The 15,246-nt window shown below is 42.8% G+C and overlaps 1 protein-coding gene across 2 annotated transcripts in view; it reads right to left on the reverse strand.

Moving 5' to 3' along the window:
• The window catches only part of BCAT2 (branched chain amino acid transaminase 2), a 29,031-nt gene extending 14,320 nt beyond the window's left edge, over nucleotides 1-14,711 (reverse strand). Inside the window, exons 1-3 of one of the 2 annotated variants that reach the window (XM_039335205.1) lie at nucleotides 14,623-14,711; nucleotides 2,073-2,141; nucleotides 1,707-1,907 (exon numbers count right to left, since the gene is read on the reverse strand). In XM_039335205.1, coding sequence (XP_039191139.1) covers nucleotides 1,707-1,907; nucleotides 2,073-2,141; nucleotides 14,623-14,661 — 309 coding nt within the window. In that variant the 5' untranslated portion in view covers nucleotides 14,662-14,711. Of the gene's footprint in view, nucleotides 1-1,706; nucleotides 1,908-2,072; nucleotides 2,142-10,498; nucleotides 10,669-14,622 lie in introns of those variants that run through there. The other variant, XM_039335206.1, reaches the window with a different exon arrangement.
• Nucleotides 14,712-15,246: the final 535 nt, after the last annotated feature.

Here is a 15,246-nt window from a genome sequence, read left to right on the forward strand (position 1 = left end):
GTTTAACATTCCCAGATCATTCTATGATTATTTTTCCCTCATAACACTGAAACACAAACTAGGCAAGCCCATTTTAGCCTAGACCTCAATTTTCAACCTTTTATGGATGCAATAGAGAAAACTAAATGGATATGTCCATGAAGTCATTAGACTTCAACTCCAAGATGTTATTCCTATTGATTTATGGGGTGCAATGAGACTCTCCTAGGTTAAACACTTGTAGAATCCAAAATTAATATGTGAAGAAGATACAGATCTTCTTCCTGAATTCTAATGACAATGTGGTTCATTAGATCCATTAATCAACAAAGATTCTGGAACTTGAATCTTTATTCTGAGATATCTTATGCAGAATAACAACTTAACCCAATAATGTAACCTATCTTTTCCCTAAAGGTTCCAGATGACAGGAATACAAAGGCTGTGGTCCTCCTGCACCCAGGTTAAGGAAGATTAATCTAACCCACCTTAATTCTCTCTCTTTTCAAAAGCTGCCTTTCAATATTTCTCTGTGATTGGTTAAACATAATCAAGCTAAGCTTGATGAATTGTTTGATTCCAGTTTTTGTAGTTTGTAAATCACAGTCCTGTAGGAGATAACCAGGCTGAGAGAGGGGTCAAATACATCATCCTGTTTACCTCTACAAGAGATTTAAGGTCAGACTACCTTGAATTCGTTAACTCTTATCTATACCACTAATTTGCTTGGACCTTCTTGTAGAGAGCATTAGCACACAATGAACCTATATTCATTTGAACTGCCTGGATTCCTGATTTCCTGGGCTTGACAAGTCCATGGTACAGTCCATGTATGATCAAAACTAACTATGGTTTGATAACCCATAGCCTAACACAGTGGTTCTCAACCTTTTTAATGCCGCAACCCCCAACCGGTCGTAAGTCAAGGACTACCCAACCGGTCGTAAGTCGAGGACTACCCAACCGGTCGTAAGTCAAGGACTTTCCCTGCCTGGGAGCGCCGCGCATGCGTGGTGCCGCCCCCTGTGCCGGCCAAGGCGTAGCTGGCAAGCGGCAGAAACAGCACAGGCTGACCACCGGCTGGGCCACCAGCTGGCCCAGCCCAAGGGAGGTAAGGCACCCGCCGGACCCCATGCGCACCAGCCACCCTCCCTGCGCCCACCGGCCTCCCACCTCCCACCCCTGGCCCTCTTTTACTTACATTTTTAGTAGTTGCTCAGCAGGGAGGGATGGAAACTTCCAGACAGCTCGCCTTCGCTGCAGACAACTTGCAGCACCGTTTATAGAATGGGATTTTTGGCAGGCTCAGCAGGGCAGAGACAGCCTGGACAATTCCTATTGGCTTTTGAAAGCCAATAGAATTAGACTCTATTCAAGAGAGTCTATTCTATTGGCTTTCAAAAGCCAATAGAATAAAAGGGAGTAGCACAGCTAAGGAAAAGGGGGAAAAAATGGCGGACTGCATTGTTTGGCAACCCTCATGAAATGGTCGTTCGACCCAAATGGGGTCCCAACCCACAGGTTGAAAACCACTGGCCTAGCACTATATGAGGACCGTATCTAATCTGTCATACTCCCAGTTCTTCCTTTAACCCTGTGACCTTCCGCATCTATCACTCACCTGGGTTCCATCCACTCTTCGTCATCTCCCTGTTGTCTATCATACATCAAATCCTGACACAAGAACCCTTTCCAGCAAAGCAGATCTTTAGATGGGAAACTATTACCTCCACTGAATAATGCAGGGCTGAAGAGGCTGGGTGCAGAGAGAGATTCTGGAAAGGTTTGATGTGTGGTTTTCCCCAGCCATTTTCTTTGCTCCACTCCACAGTGAGCATATGGTCCGTGAAATTTTTCCCAAAGACCAGCTTGCTAGAATCTGGTTTGGGCTTTAAATGTTTGTTCAATTCAATCTGGAGATCTGAAGCCTGGAAGAAATGCAGGATCATTGACTTGACTTTTCTCCCCACCCACCCACCCACCCAACGTCAAATTAAAAATTGAAAGTTACCCCAAACCTGTGTGTTTGTATTCTATCCACCTCTCCCCAACATGGAATGGATTCCTGTCATTGGGATGTGAAATTTTCTCACCTTGAACGTGCTACTGAAAAATCTCTGACGAGCAAGAAATATAACATCTCCAGCTTTTCGTCTCAAAACCTAGAATGAAATGGGAAAAGGATTAAGAATCTGAACTGTATATCTGCCCTTGGAATAGGGAAGCAATCTTGCAAGTATTCTTTTCTATATCGCATGAATTAGCAGCTGTGCTTGAAAAATGTCTAAAGTAGATGTGCAGACGTCCTTCTTGGTTTGTTTGTCAATTACCCAGGAGCTCTTCCCAATTTGAGGGAAAGAACCATGGTAAAACCGAGCACGTGCTTTGCTGTGTGCAAATGACCCTTAGACTAAAATCTCCCTCTGGTTAAAATTATCTCGAACAGTTGGCTGGGAAAGACTGTTTTGCCCCCCAGAATCTCTGAAGAAACAGTTAGTCAGGATGGGCACAGTGAGCAGATGGTCCAATAGCTAAGCTAAACCAGAACATTCAATAAAATGGCTAATCATTAATGCTGTTTTCCAACCCATGAACAAGCATTTGTATGTCTAGTTCCAATTTCAAAAGATGGTGATTGGTTTTAGAGAACTCCTAGACTAGGCGTAGGCAACCTTGGCTCTTTTATGACTCATGGACTTCAACTCCCAGAATTCCTGAGCCAGCTGTGCTGGCTGAGGAATTCTGGGAGTTGAAGTCCACGAGTCATAAAAGAGCCAAGATTGTCTACCTCTGTCCTAGACCAAAATGCCAATGTGGAGTTGAAATGGGGGGGGGGAATAATCTATTATATCCTTTCCTGTCCCCTGTGTGCCAGTTAATTAACATTTCCCTGTACACAGAAGCTCAACTATCACTTAGACATAAAGTAGTATTATCTGCTGTGACAAGAAAACAAAAAAAATTGCTGCATTTGGTTTTCATTGATTCTCACCATGGATACTAAAGATCTGGGTTTTATTTTTAAGTGTCAACTTCTTATGGCTTGTAATTAATTAATAAAGTTAGCTAAATTATGGACAGTCGCATGCAGCCCTATTTCTACTTTTTGTAACTGTTAGAGCCTTCATTGAGAAAGACTGCTGAAAACTGACAAGATGTGTTCCTGCCATGTTGAGGTAGGAAATATGTGAAAACCATAATATAGATCCTAACACAGTCAAATCACGGTTTAAAAGCACACAAACAAAAAACCTTCAAAGCACCAGTCCCACTTACTTTCTAAAACAGGGATCTTCAAACTTGGCCTTTTTATGACTTGTGGACTTCAACTCCCAGAATTCCTCAGCCAGGCACGCTGACTGAGGAATTCTGGGAGTTAAAGTCCATAAGTCATAAAAGGGTCAAGTTTGAAGCCCCTCTTCTAAAATGTTAAATGCAGCTCTTGGCAATCTATTTCTCCCCTCCCCCTAGAGCAGGGGTAGGCAACCTTGGCTCTTTTATGACTCGTGGACTTCAACTCCCAAAATTCCTGAGCCAGCATGGCTCAGCTTAGAAACCTCTCCCTTTCCCTCAGCATGGCTGGCTCAGGAATTCTGGGAGTTGAAGTCCACAACTCATAAAAGAGCCAAGGTTGCCTACCCCTGCCCTAGAGTCAACAGGTCTGATGCAGAAACCTCCTGTATTCAGAGCAACCTCACCAAACCAGGTTTACTTGCAGTGAGCTCAATGGAACTTCCACTTTCACAAGGAAATCAGATTATAACCTCTAAAAGCTTTCTTGAATTATTATCAAGGTAAAGGAAAAACATCTGCAGGCATTCCTGGTGATGAAGGAGGTAAGGATAATGTACAGATGGAGAGAGCCTGTCTGCTAGGCCAGTGTTTTTCAAACTTGGTACCTTTAAAATAGCAATAGCTTTTGGACTTATATATCACTCTAGAGTGCTTTACAGCATTCTCTTGAGTGGTTTACAAATGTCAACATATTGCCCTCAGCAATCTGGGTCCTCATTTTCTCGACCTCAGAGGGATCTTAGAAAGCACTACGACTATTACCCAATTTCCTGCATCTCCATCTAAAACAGTGGTTCTCAACCTGTGGGTCGGGACCCCATTTGGGGTTGAATGACCATTTCACGGGGGTCACCAAACCATGCTGTCCGCCATTTTTTTTCCCTTTTCCCTAACTGTCCTACTCCCTCTTATTGGTGGCCACACCCACTTGGGGGTCACCACAACATGGGGAACTGTATTATGAGGTCACGGCATTAGAAAGGTTGAGAATCCCTGATCTAAAAAGACCACCAGAAACAGAAGAGATTCTCCCCAGCAAGGCATGAGGAGGGATGAGGAGGGTAGCAATACAAAAATTCAGTACCAAGAGTCACAGTGACACAATTATCTTCCTGCAGCACGAGTTATTCAGCTGAAATCTCTGCACCAATATAAACAAAGACACAACATTCTTAAGCAAACAACATCAGTTAATATGTAATCCACAAAGATAAACAGAAGGGGCTGATGGGAGAGCGATGGATGACATCTCGTTCTGCTTCTGTTTATGGGAAAGGTAGACTTTTGTCCAGTTCTGTTTTATTTTTTTCCTGCCTGGGGTGAGAGGGCAACCAGCGGCAGTTTTTGGAGGAACAGCCTTTGTCAGTTTTCACTGGCCAGGCCCATGAACAAAGGGGGCAATTGACAAGGCGGGGCGTGGGAAATGTACTACTCCAGAGATGAGTTTCTGCCAATCAGAGGCAGGAACAGATTCCCCCCCCCCCAGCCGCCCCATCCTTTCAATCTGGACTGAACTTCAGCCCTGTTGAATCACAACTGACAAGAGCCTGGATACAAACTACATTAGAAGGAAGACTGCCATGACCAGAATGTTCTCTTCGGAAAAATAAAACTACAGCTGTCACTAGTGATGAAAACAAGGGAGCTGGAAAAAGGTAAGTCTGCATGAATCTGGGAAGCAAAATCATTAATTACATTTTCTCCCCCATCTGCCCTGTCCCACCTCGATTGGAAATTGTACAATTTGTTAGAAAGTGGGACAACAAGGAGAGGTTCAGGGCTTACGCAGAGAAAACAGAGCAAGTAAAAACAAAATGCTGCAGTGAATTCCTAACAGTAATTAAGACTAATTAGGATTAGTGAACCGTAATTAGAGATTACAGAGTTCCCAAAGGGGCTAGGCTGGGTAATTAGAGATTACAGAGTTCCCAAAGGGGCTAGGCTGGTTAGAAATTCTGGGAGAAATTGTCCCAATTCATCTAGAGATCATTTCATTGGAGCAGGAAGTATTCAAGGTTTAAACCTCAAAGTAAAAGGAGATGATCCCCCCCCCCTTAGTTCCAGAAGAGATGCAAAGGTAGGGTTCATATCTTACACCAGTGTTTCTCAACCTTGGCGACTTGAAGATATGTGGACTTCAACTCCCAGAATTCCCCAGCCAGTCTTGCTGCTTTGGGAACTCCTTGCTAGCTGGGGAATTCTGGGAGTTGAAGTCCACATATCTTCAAGTTGCCAAGACTGAGAAACACTGCCTTACACTAAGCTATGTTTTAACAACAGTTAACAAGCCACAACTTGCTGGGTTGCCACATCGCATGATGGTGTAAATGACAAACCATGGCTTGGAGGTCATATGGCCCTGTGGACAAAGCATGCGAAGACAACAGTTCACATGATGGCTGAGGGTGGTAAAGAGTATCACAATGCCTCAATTAAAGTGCCAAACAAAAAATATATTAAAACTATCCTGGATTTTGACTGAATGCATTTAACACAATAACACAGTTAGAAGGGACCTCGGAGGTCTTCTAGTCCAGCCCCCTGCTCAGGCAGGAGACCTTGCACCATTTCAGACATGGGGCTGTCCAGTCTCTTCTAAAAAGTGTCCAGGGATAGAGCACCCACAACTTCTGAAGACAAGTCATTTCTATTTGTGATTATGATGGATAAAATGAAAGCAGCTGATGCAAGTTTATCTATTCAGCTTCTTTCAAAAAGCAGGGACTTGAACTCTGATCCCCCACCATTGGTGAGTAAAGTCCAGTCTTCTAATGGAGATTAGATTGGCCTGCAGCTTTGAACACCAGCCAAAGGAGCTACAAAGCTGGAGAGTCAACCTTCAGGGCTGAAGTTCAACCCAGTAAGATTTTTTAAAAAGATCAAAAGGACGAAGGGGGAAACCTGCTTCCCTTTTCAAACCTTGCCTACCTTCCAGGATTGGTGTTGTGGAGAAAGAAAATGGGAAAAGAAATCACTATTGCATTGCCTGTAGGAAAAGCAGGAGAAACTCAAATAAAGAAAAAAACTGAAAGTCTTCGAGGGCACCAAAGTGAGGCAAGGACAGCTGAGAAGCCACAATAACATTAATTATTCCATGCCACAATTAGGTCACCCAAAAAAATGAGAGTCAGTTTGGTCTAGTGCTCTTTTATGACTTGTGGATTTCATGCTGGCTAAGGATTTCTGGGAGTTGAAGTCCACGAATTATAAAAGAACCAAGGTTGCCTACCCATGGTCTAGTGCAGGGGTAGGCAACCCAAAACACTTAAAGAGCCACTTGGACCCGTTTCCCACCAAAAACAAAACACTGGGAGCCACAAAACCATTTTGATATCTAAAATGAAGATAACACTGCATATATTCTTTTTTACCTTTATTATGGGTGTGTGTTTGTGTGTGTGTGTGTTTATGTGTGTGTATGTATGTGTGTGTGTATATATGTATATGTATGTATACATACATACACAAACACACACACACACAAACACACAAACACACCCACACCCATAATAAAGATAAAAAAGGATATATGCAGTGTTATCTTCATTTTAGATGTCAAAAGGGTATCTCTCTGTCTCTCTCTCTCTCCCTCCCTCTCTATCTGCCCTTGGTCTGCCACTCCTCTTCCCCCGCTCTCCTTCTTTCTCTCTCTCTTTCCTCTCTCTCTCTCTCTCTCCCTCCCTCCCTCTCTCTCTTTCTCTCTCTTTCTCCCCCCCCCCTCCTATCTGCTGCTCATCTGGCAAGCTTCAAGCTGTTGTCCAACAAGCTCAGGGGTAAGCAACCTCGTCTCTTTTATGACTCATGGACTTCAACTCCCAGAATTCCTGAGTCAGCCTAGCTAGGCTAGCTAGCTCTCTCCTGCCCTTCCTGCTTCCTGCTTCCTGCAGAGATGCAGCAAAGGGGGAGCTCTGCCCAGTAAGCTTTTCAGCTCCTCGGAGAACACTGTGAGCGCACTCTCTTTTACACACACACACACACAGAGAGAGAGAGAGAGAGAGAGAGAGAGAGAGAGAGAGAGAGAGAGAGAGAGAGAGAGAAGCAGGGAAGCGTAATTGCCTCTCTGTCTCTGTCTCTCTCTGCAAAGGCAGAGGAGGCTGGGAGCCACAGGGGAAGGCTCAAAGAGCCGCATGCAGCTCCGGAGCCGCAGGTTGCCGACCTGTGGTCTAGTGGTTAAAGTATCAGGCTAGAAAACAGATTGTGAGTTCAAGTCCCATCTTAACCATGAAAGTCAGCTGGGTGACCTTGAGCCAATCACTCCGTCTCAGCCAAGTCACCTCACAGGATTGTTGTTGTAGGGCAGGGGCCTTCAAACTTGGCCCTTTTATGACTTGTGGACGCTGGCTGAGGAATTCTGGGAGTTGAAGTCCACAAGTCATAAAAGGACCAGGTTTGAAAACCCCTGTTGTAGGGGAAATAGGAGAAAGATGTGCTAAATATGTTCATTGCCCTGAATTATAAATCAATCAATTAATAAGGCAACTGAACTTAAGGAATCCTTTCCCTGGAGCCTTCTGGAAGTTCTCTGAATCCACTAATCTCTGAATCGACCAATTATCAGCTTCTTGGGGATTCTAAAGGGTGGCAAACTGGTTGGTAAAGAGAGAGTTTCTCCTTATTTCTTGCTTAAGCCTTTTTTAACCTGGAGATGCCATGGAACATTCCGTAAGCAAAACAGATATTAAATCCCTGAATTTTTCCCACAATGGGCTGTGCTTTGAAATCAGGTGGAAGAGAAGGACATGAAACCTCTTTTTTTTTTAAAAAAAGTTAAGCTGTAATTCTCAGATTTTATATTTATGCCTTGGAGGAACTTTCTTCCATGTTTCTCCTTCTGCTGCATAAATCAGTAGGGAGTCCGGGAAGCAACAGAAGCCACCAGAATGGTATCTACCAGGGGTAGGCACCCTTGGCTCCTTTATGACTCGTGGACTTCAACTCCCAGAATTCCTGAGCCAGCCATGCTGAGGCGAAAGAAAGAGGTTTCCAAGCTGAGCCATGCTGGCTCAGGAATTCTGGGAGTTGAAATCCATGAGTCATAAAAGAGCCAAGGGTGCCTGGTATATACTGTACAGTCCATCTTCCCTTAAGTTCTCAGAGCAGAGAAATATAGATGTCCCAAAGGTGCTTTTTCAAGAGGCAACTGGACTTCCTTTGTTTTTCCTTTGAAGATGTTTCACTTCTCATCCAAGAAGCTTCTTCAGTTCTGACTGGATGGTGGGGGAATAGAAGGATTTATATTCCTTACAAACAGCTGGTCATTTGCATTATTTTAGAGCCCTTGAGGCCAGCTGGGAGCTTATCTGTGTCTTCAAGATCACCTGAGTAGTGCAAATGGGTGTGGAGCCTTCTTGGAACTGCTGAAAGGACTATGTTGCAGACTGGAGATAGATGATGTTGTACCCTTCCCCCGCTATTGAGAGGGGACTGTTCAGTTTTGACATAGATGGCCTCTTTGACCCCTCTTTCAAACTAGTGGTCCAGAGCTAAAAAAGCTTCTTGGATGAGAAGCGAAACGTCTTCAAAGAAAAAGCAAAGGAAGTCCAGTTACCTCTTGAAAAAGTACATTTGGGACAAGCGTGACCTGGATGACTGAGAATCTCCATAGACATTGAGAGATATAGATGTTATATTGTATCATGTCCCCTTGTACAAGGTTTTACAGGTAATCTTCGACTTGCAACAGTTCATTTAGCGAATGTTCAAAGTTACAACTGCACTGAAAAAAGTGAGTATGACCTTTTTTCACACTTACAACCATTGCAGCATCTCCATGGTCACGTGATTTACATTCAGAGGCTTGACATCTGATTTACATTTATGACGGTTGCAGTGTCCCAGAATTATTGGATCCCCTTTTGTGACTTTCTGACAAGCAAAATCAACGGGGAAACCAAATTCATTTAACAACCATGTTATTCCTACTGGAAGAACTGCAGTGATTCCCTTAACAAATGTGGCAAGAAAAGTTGTAAAATGGGGCACTTAACTCACTTAACAAATTTCTCACTCATCAACATAAATTTTGGGCTCAGTTGTGATCATAAGCTGAGCACCACCTGTACATGACTTCTATCCCCTCTCCTGAAAGGGGGGGAGGGATTCTCTATTTTTACGTAGTGTATATCCTGTGTGATATTTTCAGTTACTTTGACCACCAGGAGGCGCTACATTTCCTATTACAGATGACCCCTAGTGAGGATGAAAGCGGTTTGCCTCCTGGTGGCCAATATACAGATAGTCCTCGACTTGCAACAGTTCATTTAGTGACCATTTAGTTACAACGGGACTGAAAAATGTGACATGACTATTTTTCCCAGTTACAACCTTTGTAGCTTCTCCATGGTCATGTGATCAAAATTCAGAATGTTTGGCAACTGGTTCATATTTATGACCCTTGCTATGTCCCAAGGTCACGTGACCCCATGACCTTTTGCAACCTTCTGACAAGCAAAGTCAATGGGGAAGCCAGATTCCCTTTACAGCTGGATTATGGGTTTATCATCTGAAGTGATTCACTGAACAATTCTGGCAAGAAAGGTCGTAAAATAGAGCTAAACACATTTAGCCAATTTCTCACTTAATAACAGAAATCTGGGGCTCCATTGTGGTCATAAGTCGAAGATTACCTGTAACTGCAAGCAATAGAGTTTTTAGATATCCAATAACGGATGGAAAGAATTTCTCCATTGAACGGAGAGATTGTAAAGCTCTTGAAAAGTTTTTTAAAAATATTGCAACACTACATCTTGGACTTCCAAAGGATGAGTCCCCTCAAAAGATCCTCTTTGGATAGCGAGATAGGAGGTATATAAATTTAATATCTTTTTTTTAAAAAAAGTGTGGATAGGTGATTTTACCAGCCAAGGGCCATTATTTGAAAACATGCAGAAAACCTTTTTAACAGCAGAGGGCAGCAAAAGCCAAACCACCCCGACAGTCTTCCCTGTATAAAACCATAATCTACATTCCATCTGCTTTAATAGCTTCAAACAACCACTTTCTTCCAGTTTTGAGAAGGTTTGGGTAGCCTGGAGAAAAGTTAACTCTCTGCAGGTGATAAGGCAAACAATTATTACAACCATCCCTAAAGTGTTTCCAAGGAGAAGGTTTCTCTCTTTCTCTCTCTCTTTCTCTAAGTAAAAGGACAAGAAAATTGTGGTTAATTTTAAGATTCAAAATCTCACAAATTACCCTAAATGTTTTACTTGAAAGCAAACCCGTTTACCTGTAAAAATTCCGCCCTTGAGAAAATCAGTGACAGGAACAGAAGGACTGACTAAACCAGTTTCTTTCCTTCCAAATTGGTATCTGGGATCATGGCCAACGCGCAATGACACTTCCCCTTGCCTAAAGGAACAGCTCAGTTTGGAAATGCACCAGATGGATTTGCAGTGAGTTATAAAGACTCTGCCTCACCTTCTAAGAGAAACAGAAGAAGCATTAACAATGGCAACACTGTCAATGTCAAGAGGAAAACATGAGCAAACAGGTAGGGGCAGAGATCCCAAAATATTCCAGTATGGAAATTTTGAATCTAAGGAGCTTGAACTGAAATATGCACCCATCACTAGGAGTCAGTTTCGATTTGCTATCTGTAAAATAGTCCCTCAGTCCTTTTAGGTTTACAATAGGAGCTGCCTCACCAACTGTCTCCCCTCTCTTCTGTTTTAAACTGCAGAAGAGTTAAAGAGTTTATTTATTAAATTTCTCACCTACCAGTTAGTGCCCCTGGCAACATCTATAACACCATAATAAAACCTAAACTCTAAACACATGAATAAAGCAAATTAAAACCAGGTAAGGACAAATTACAACTTACAAGTAAAAATTAAAAGATCAGTTAAAATTGAGAAGGTTAAAAGGTTAATTAATGTGAACTCCCAGGCAAATTCAACCTTCCTCAGGGAAAGGGAAAGCGGAGAAATCAAATCCCCAGGAAGAACTGCACAGGAGGCTGCCACGTGGCAAGGGGCAAACCATTTCTACAGCCCTGTGAAATGCTATCCCTGGTGTATCCTGCCAGCCTCTAATTAAAGAGATTAGAAAGCAAACAGTAGATTATTAACAGCCTCAAGAGAGTGTTCTTAATGTCTAGGAAACTAGACACCTCACTACCCATCCCTTAGGGCAAAATCTACACATCCAAGTTAGATGGGTGAGTTGTTCAGAACCAATACAACTCAAGTTGTTCTAGCACAGGGATAGGCAACCTTGGCTCTTTTATGACTCGTGGACTTCAACTCCCAGAATTCCTGAGCCAGCCATGCTGAGGGGAAAAGGAGAGGTTTCCAAGCTGAACCATGCTGGCTCAGGAATTCTGGGAGTTGAAGTCCATGAGTCATAAAAGAGCCAAGGTTGCCTACCCCTGTTCTAGCACATATGTCAGTCTTCCTGGCCAGGTTCCTTCTTCTCTACTTTCCTTTCCAATTTTTTTTCTAACAAAGCTTAACCAAACCCCCAAATCAAACTGTTCTGCTTTCCTTTCAGTTGTCTTACAATTCTCTAAAATCCTAACCAGCAGCTGCTTCCTTTAACAGTAAAATAAGATTTGACCATTATGTAAGCTTAAGGGATTGATTTTACTTTAGTAATATTATTCTAAAGTTCACCAATCAAAGACAGGTACCAACGGGTCATTTTTTTCCAAGGTGCTAGAATCAATCCCCTGACTGTGCAAGATGCAAATGCAGATATGATTTCTTATAAATCCAGAATTCTAACAATTCTGTTTGGAAAACTACCTTTTAATAACTAAACATTTGAACCTGATAGTAGTTGGTGGGATTTTCTTTATGACTTACATTACTAAGGAATTCAAGTAGTGCAATCAAGCATGCTTCTTCCCATAATGCTCAACTTAGCATTGGAAACATTGTAGGAAATTAATAAAGATCATTGAATCATAGATTGGGAAGGAACCTGAGGCCTTCTAGTCCAAGTCAATTATGTAAGTTTGCTATGGAGAAGGATTGCCTAGGTATTTTGTACATTCCCCCAAGGAGGCAATCCTGTGAATTACTTCTCTTCCCCCACCTCATGTAAATTAACCTGAAATTCCTCTGCACATGATTGAGATTCCTTGTTGAAAGAATATGCATACTCTTGCAGGCAAACCACAAAGGTTTGGTGATGTAATACTAAGGAAAGGAGATTTCCTGATCATAGTAGAGAGATACAGAAGTAATTTCAGTAATAATAGCTACCCTCATTCTTGGCCTTTCAAAATTTTGGCCTTCTTTACATTCTTGGCAAGTAATAATACAATGATTCTCTTCCCTTTCAGTACAGAAACCTGATTGTGTCACCTCCCGGAATCACCTTTATTCATCGGGAAGTTTCAGTTCTCCCAAGCTGAATGTCAAAAAGTCGAAGGTGAGGAAACAAAATAATTAAATAAAAGGAATATGACATTCCAAATATGAGTAGCTTGTATTTTTTACAAAAGCATGATGCATGCAATTGAAAGATTGCAATCATGAAAGGAGGGCCAGGACTCCACCTGAGACAATAGGTCAGAGGTTTACCAGAATGCAACAACACAGGGAAGAGAATTGCTAGTCATTCTAGCACCTTCTACAACTTTCATCAGCCCACTATGACTAACAACCAGGAGCCGTAGTCACAAACATCTGGCAGGCCTGGTACCAAGTTGACTTCAAAATATCAAACGTTTCTCCAGAGTTATGGCCCTGATGTATGTCCCTTTCCCCAACTGACACCTTGCAACAAAGTTGGAAATGAAGCTCTCAGAATTTCATACTGCATGAGCAAAGTCTTTGGGTTAACCTGTACTTTTTGAACATGGTGTTGTGGCATTTGCCACAAGTTTTAATGGGACCACAAATTTGTGTTGGCTGGGAATTCTGGGTGTTACAGTAACAGTACACATGGAATATGCCCCATTGGCCAAAACTATCTTCAATGAATCAGAAAAGTGAGGTTTTCTAAACTGCGTCTTTACAGATTAGTGGTTTACTTTGAGAATAGGTATGTCTTAGTTCAGCCTAAGAACTATTATTTGGCCCACCAGGCTAGACACATGCATTGAAAGGAAATAAAAAGCACGATTACAGATGAAGGGTGCTTTCTTTGAGAAATCCATACATAAAAATTATGTATTCATTATGTAATCCGTAAAAAAATCTATTTTAGTTTAAGACTTTCTAGAAGAAAGTTCAGCTTTAGAAATATTTCAGAATTTTCCTGTTCTGGAAATCAACTTTCTCTCTAGGTCAAGTTGTTATATAGTCAAAGAAATGAATAAAGAATTCATAATTTCTTCAAAAACCAGCTGCTGTAACTCTATCACTGAATCCATGGGAAGGTGTATATCTTTTCATTGTTAGCATAAGAAACATCTAACTTGAAGAAGAATGTTTACTGTTTCTTTATTCAGGACCTTTTACCCAGCTCCAGAGAAAAATGTCCTTAATGTTGCAAAGAAAGAGAAGCCAGGAAAAAAAGTAAGGGGAATAAGTATTTTTCCACTCTCAAATATACATTTAGCTATTTGTAAGAAACTGAGACTGTTTTGCAGAATCTAACCTCATCCAGGAAGAATTTTAAGCAGGATTGAGCTGAAGGGCTCAAATGAGTGTAATTGAAAGGACTGCTATCTTAGGGAGATGTTGGGAAAATTCCACCGACTTAAAAGAAACAAAAGCATCTGTTAAATCGCAAATGAAAAATCCATTTGACAGAAGTATCTTGGGGGGGGGAGTAATTCAGCAATTCAGCTGGGAGAGTGTATCCCCATCACCCCCCATTAAAGCAGCAACATATTCAGAAGTATAAGTTCTAGATCTTCTTTTGAAAACCATAAAACTTTTCCTGGTGGGGAGACAAGGGAGGGGTATTTTGTTCCCACCATCATTTAGTCTATCCGGAAGGTGCCTTTGAGAAATTGCAGGGCGGGAATCAATGCATCTGAGAGAGATTTTTGTTTTGGTGGGGCAGAGCTCATTAGCTCATTTGGGGGGGAAAGGAGCCCAGAGGACATAGAAGGAAAAGGAAGGCAGACAGCAGAGGGTTTTTGCGAGATGGCAAACCTAGTCCGGGACTCCCCAGGGAAGGGAAAAAATTGGGAGGGCTGAGGAAGGCAGGACTTGGGATGCAGAAAACGATCTCACATATGGGAAGACATGAGGAATGCTACTTTGGGGACTGCAGGGAGAAGGGACGAGGGGGGAACCCCAAGGGGAGCATTTGGGAAGGGAGGGGGCATTTTCTATCAGCAACGTTTCCGCCCGGAGCTATTTATAAACAGAACCGGAAACGTCGCCCCTCCTCTCTTTTTATCCGGGAGGGATGGAGGTCATGCCCTCCGCTGTTTCCTGTACCCCAACTTACCTGCCGTAAGCACCCCTGGACTCCCATGGTAACTGCCATGCTGTTGTTGTTAAGGCTGTGGTTTAATGGGACTGGGCGGGGCCTGCGGGAGACCAGGCCCCCAAAGGGTCCCGCCCTCGGCCCGCCTCTGGCGACGCCCCGTTTGGCCGATCCCGGGAGGCGGTTTTCATTGGGGGGGGGGGGGAGGTTGCGTGGCTGGGATGCAGCTTTTGGGATCGGATTTATGTGGTAGAAGAGAGCACCGCTGAGCATGTGCAGAGTGTTGAGGCAGGGTTGATTTTGTGTGTGCTCCATCCCTGGAGGCTTTTAAGAAGAGACTGGACAGCTATTTTTCTAAAATGATACAGGGTCTCTTGCTTGAGCAGTGGGTTGAACTAAAAGACCTCCAGGGTTCTTTCCAACCCTGTTATTCTGCCTGGACAAGATCCTGGAGCTTTCCTGGCAGCATTTTTACAAGTGGTTTGCACTCACCTTCGGAGATTGATTCAAGGTCACCCAGCTGACTTCGTGTCTAAGGCAGCAGGATTAGAACTTTCAACTTTTCAGTTCCTAGCCTGGTGCCTTAACCACTACACCAGCATATAATGCAGTAGCTCAGTGAGATATCTCTTCCCAGGATATTTG

This window comes from Crotalus tigris, unplaced genomic scaffold (genome assembly GCF_016545835.1).
Source record: "Crotalus tigris isolate CLP2741 ecotype Arizona unplaced genomic scaffold, ASM1654583v1 scf7180000017639.5415321, whole genome shotgun sequence".
Classification (NCBI taxonomy): Eukaryota; Metazoa; Chordata; class Lepidosauria; order Squamata; family Viperidae; genus Crotalus; species Crotalus tigris.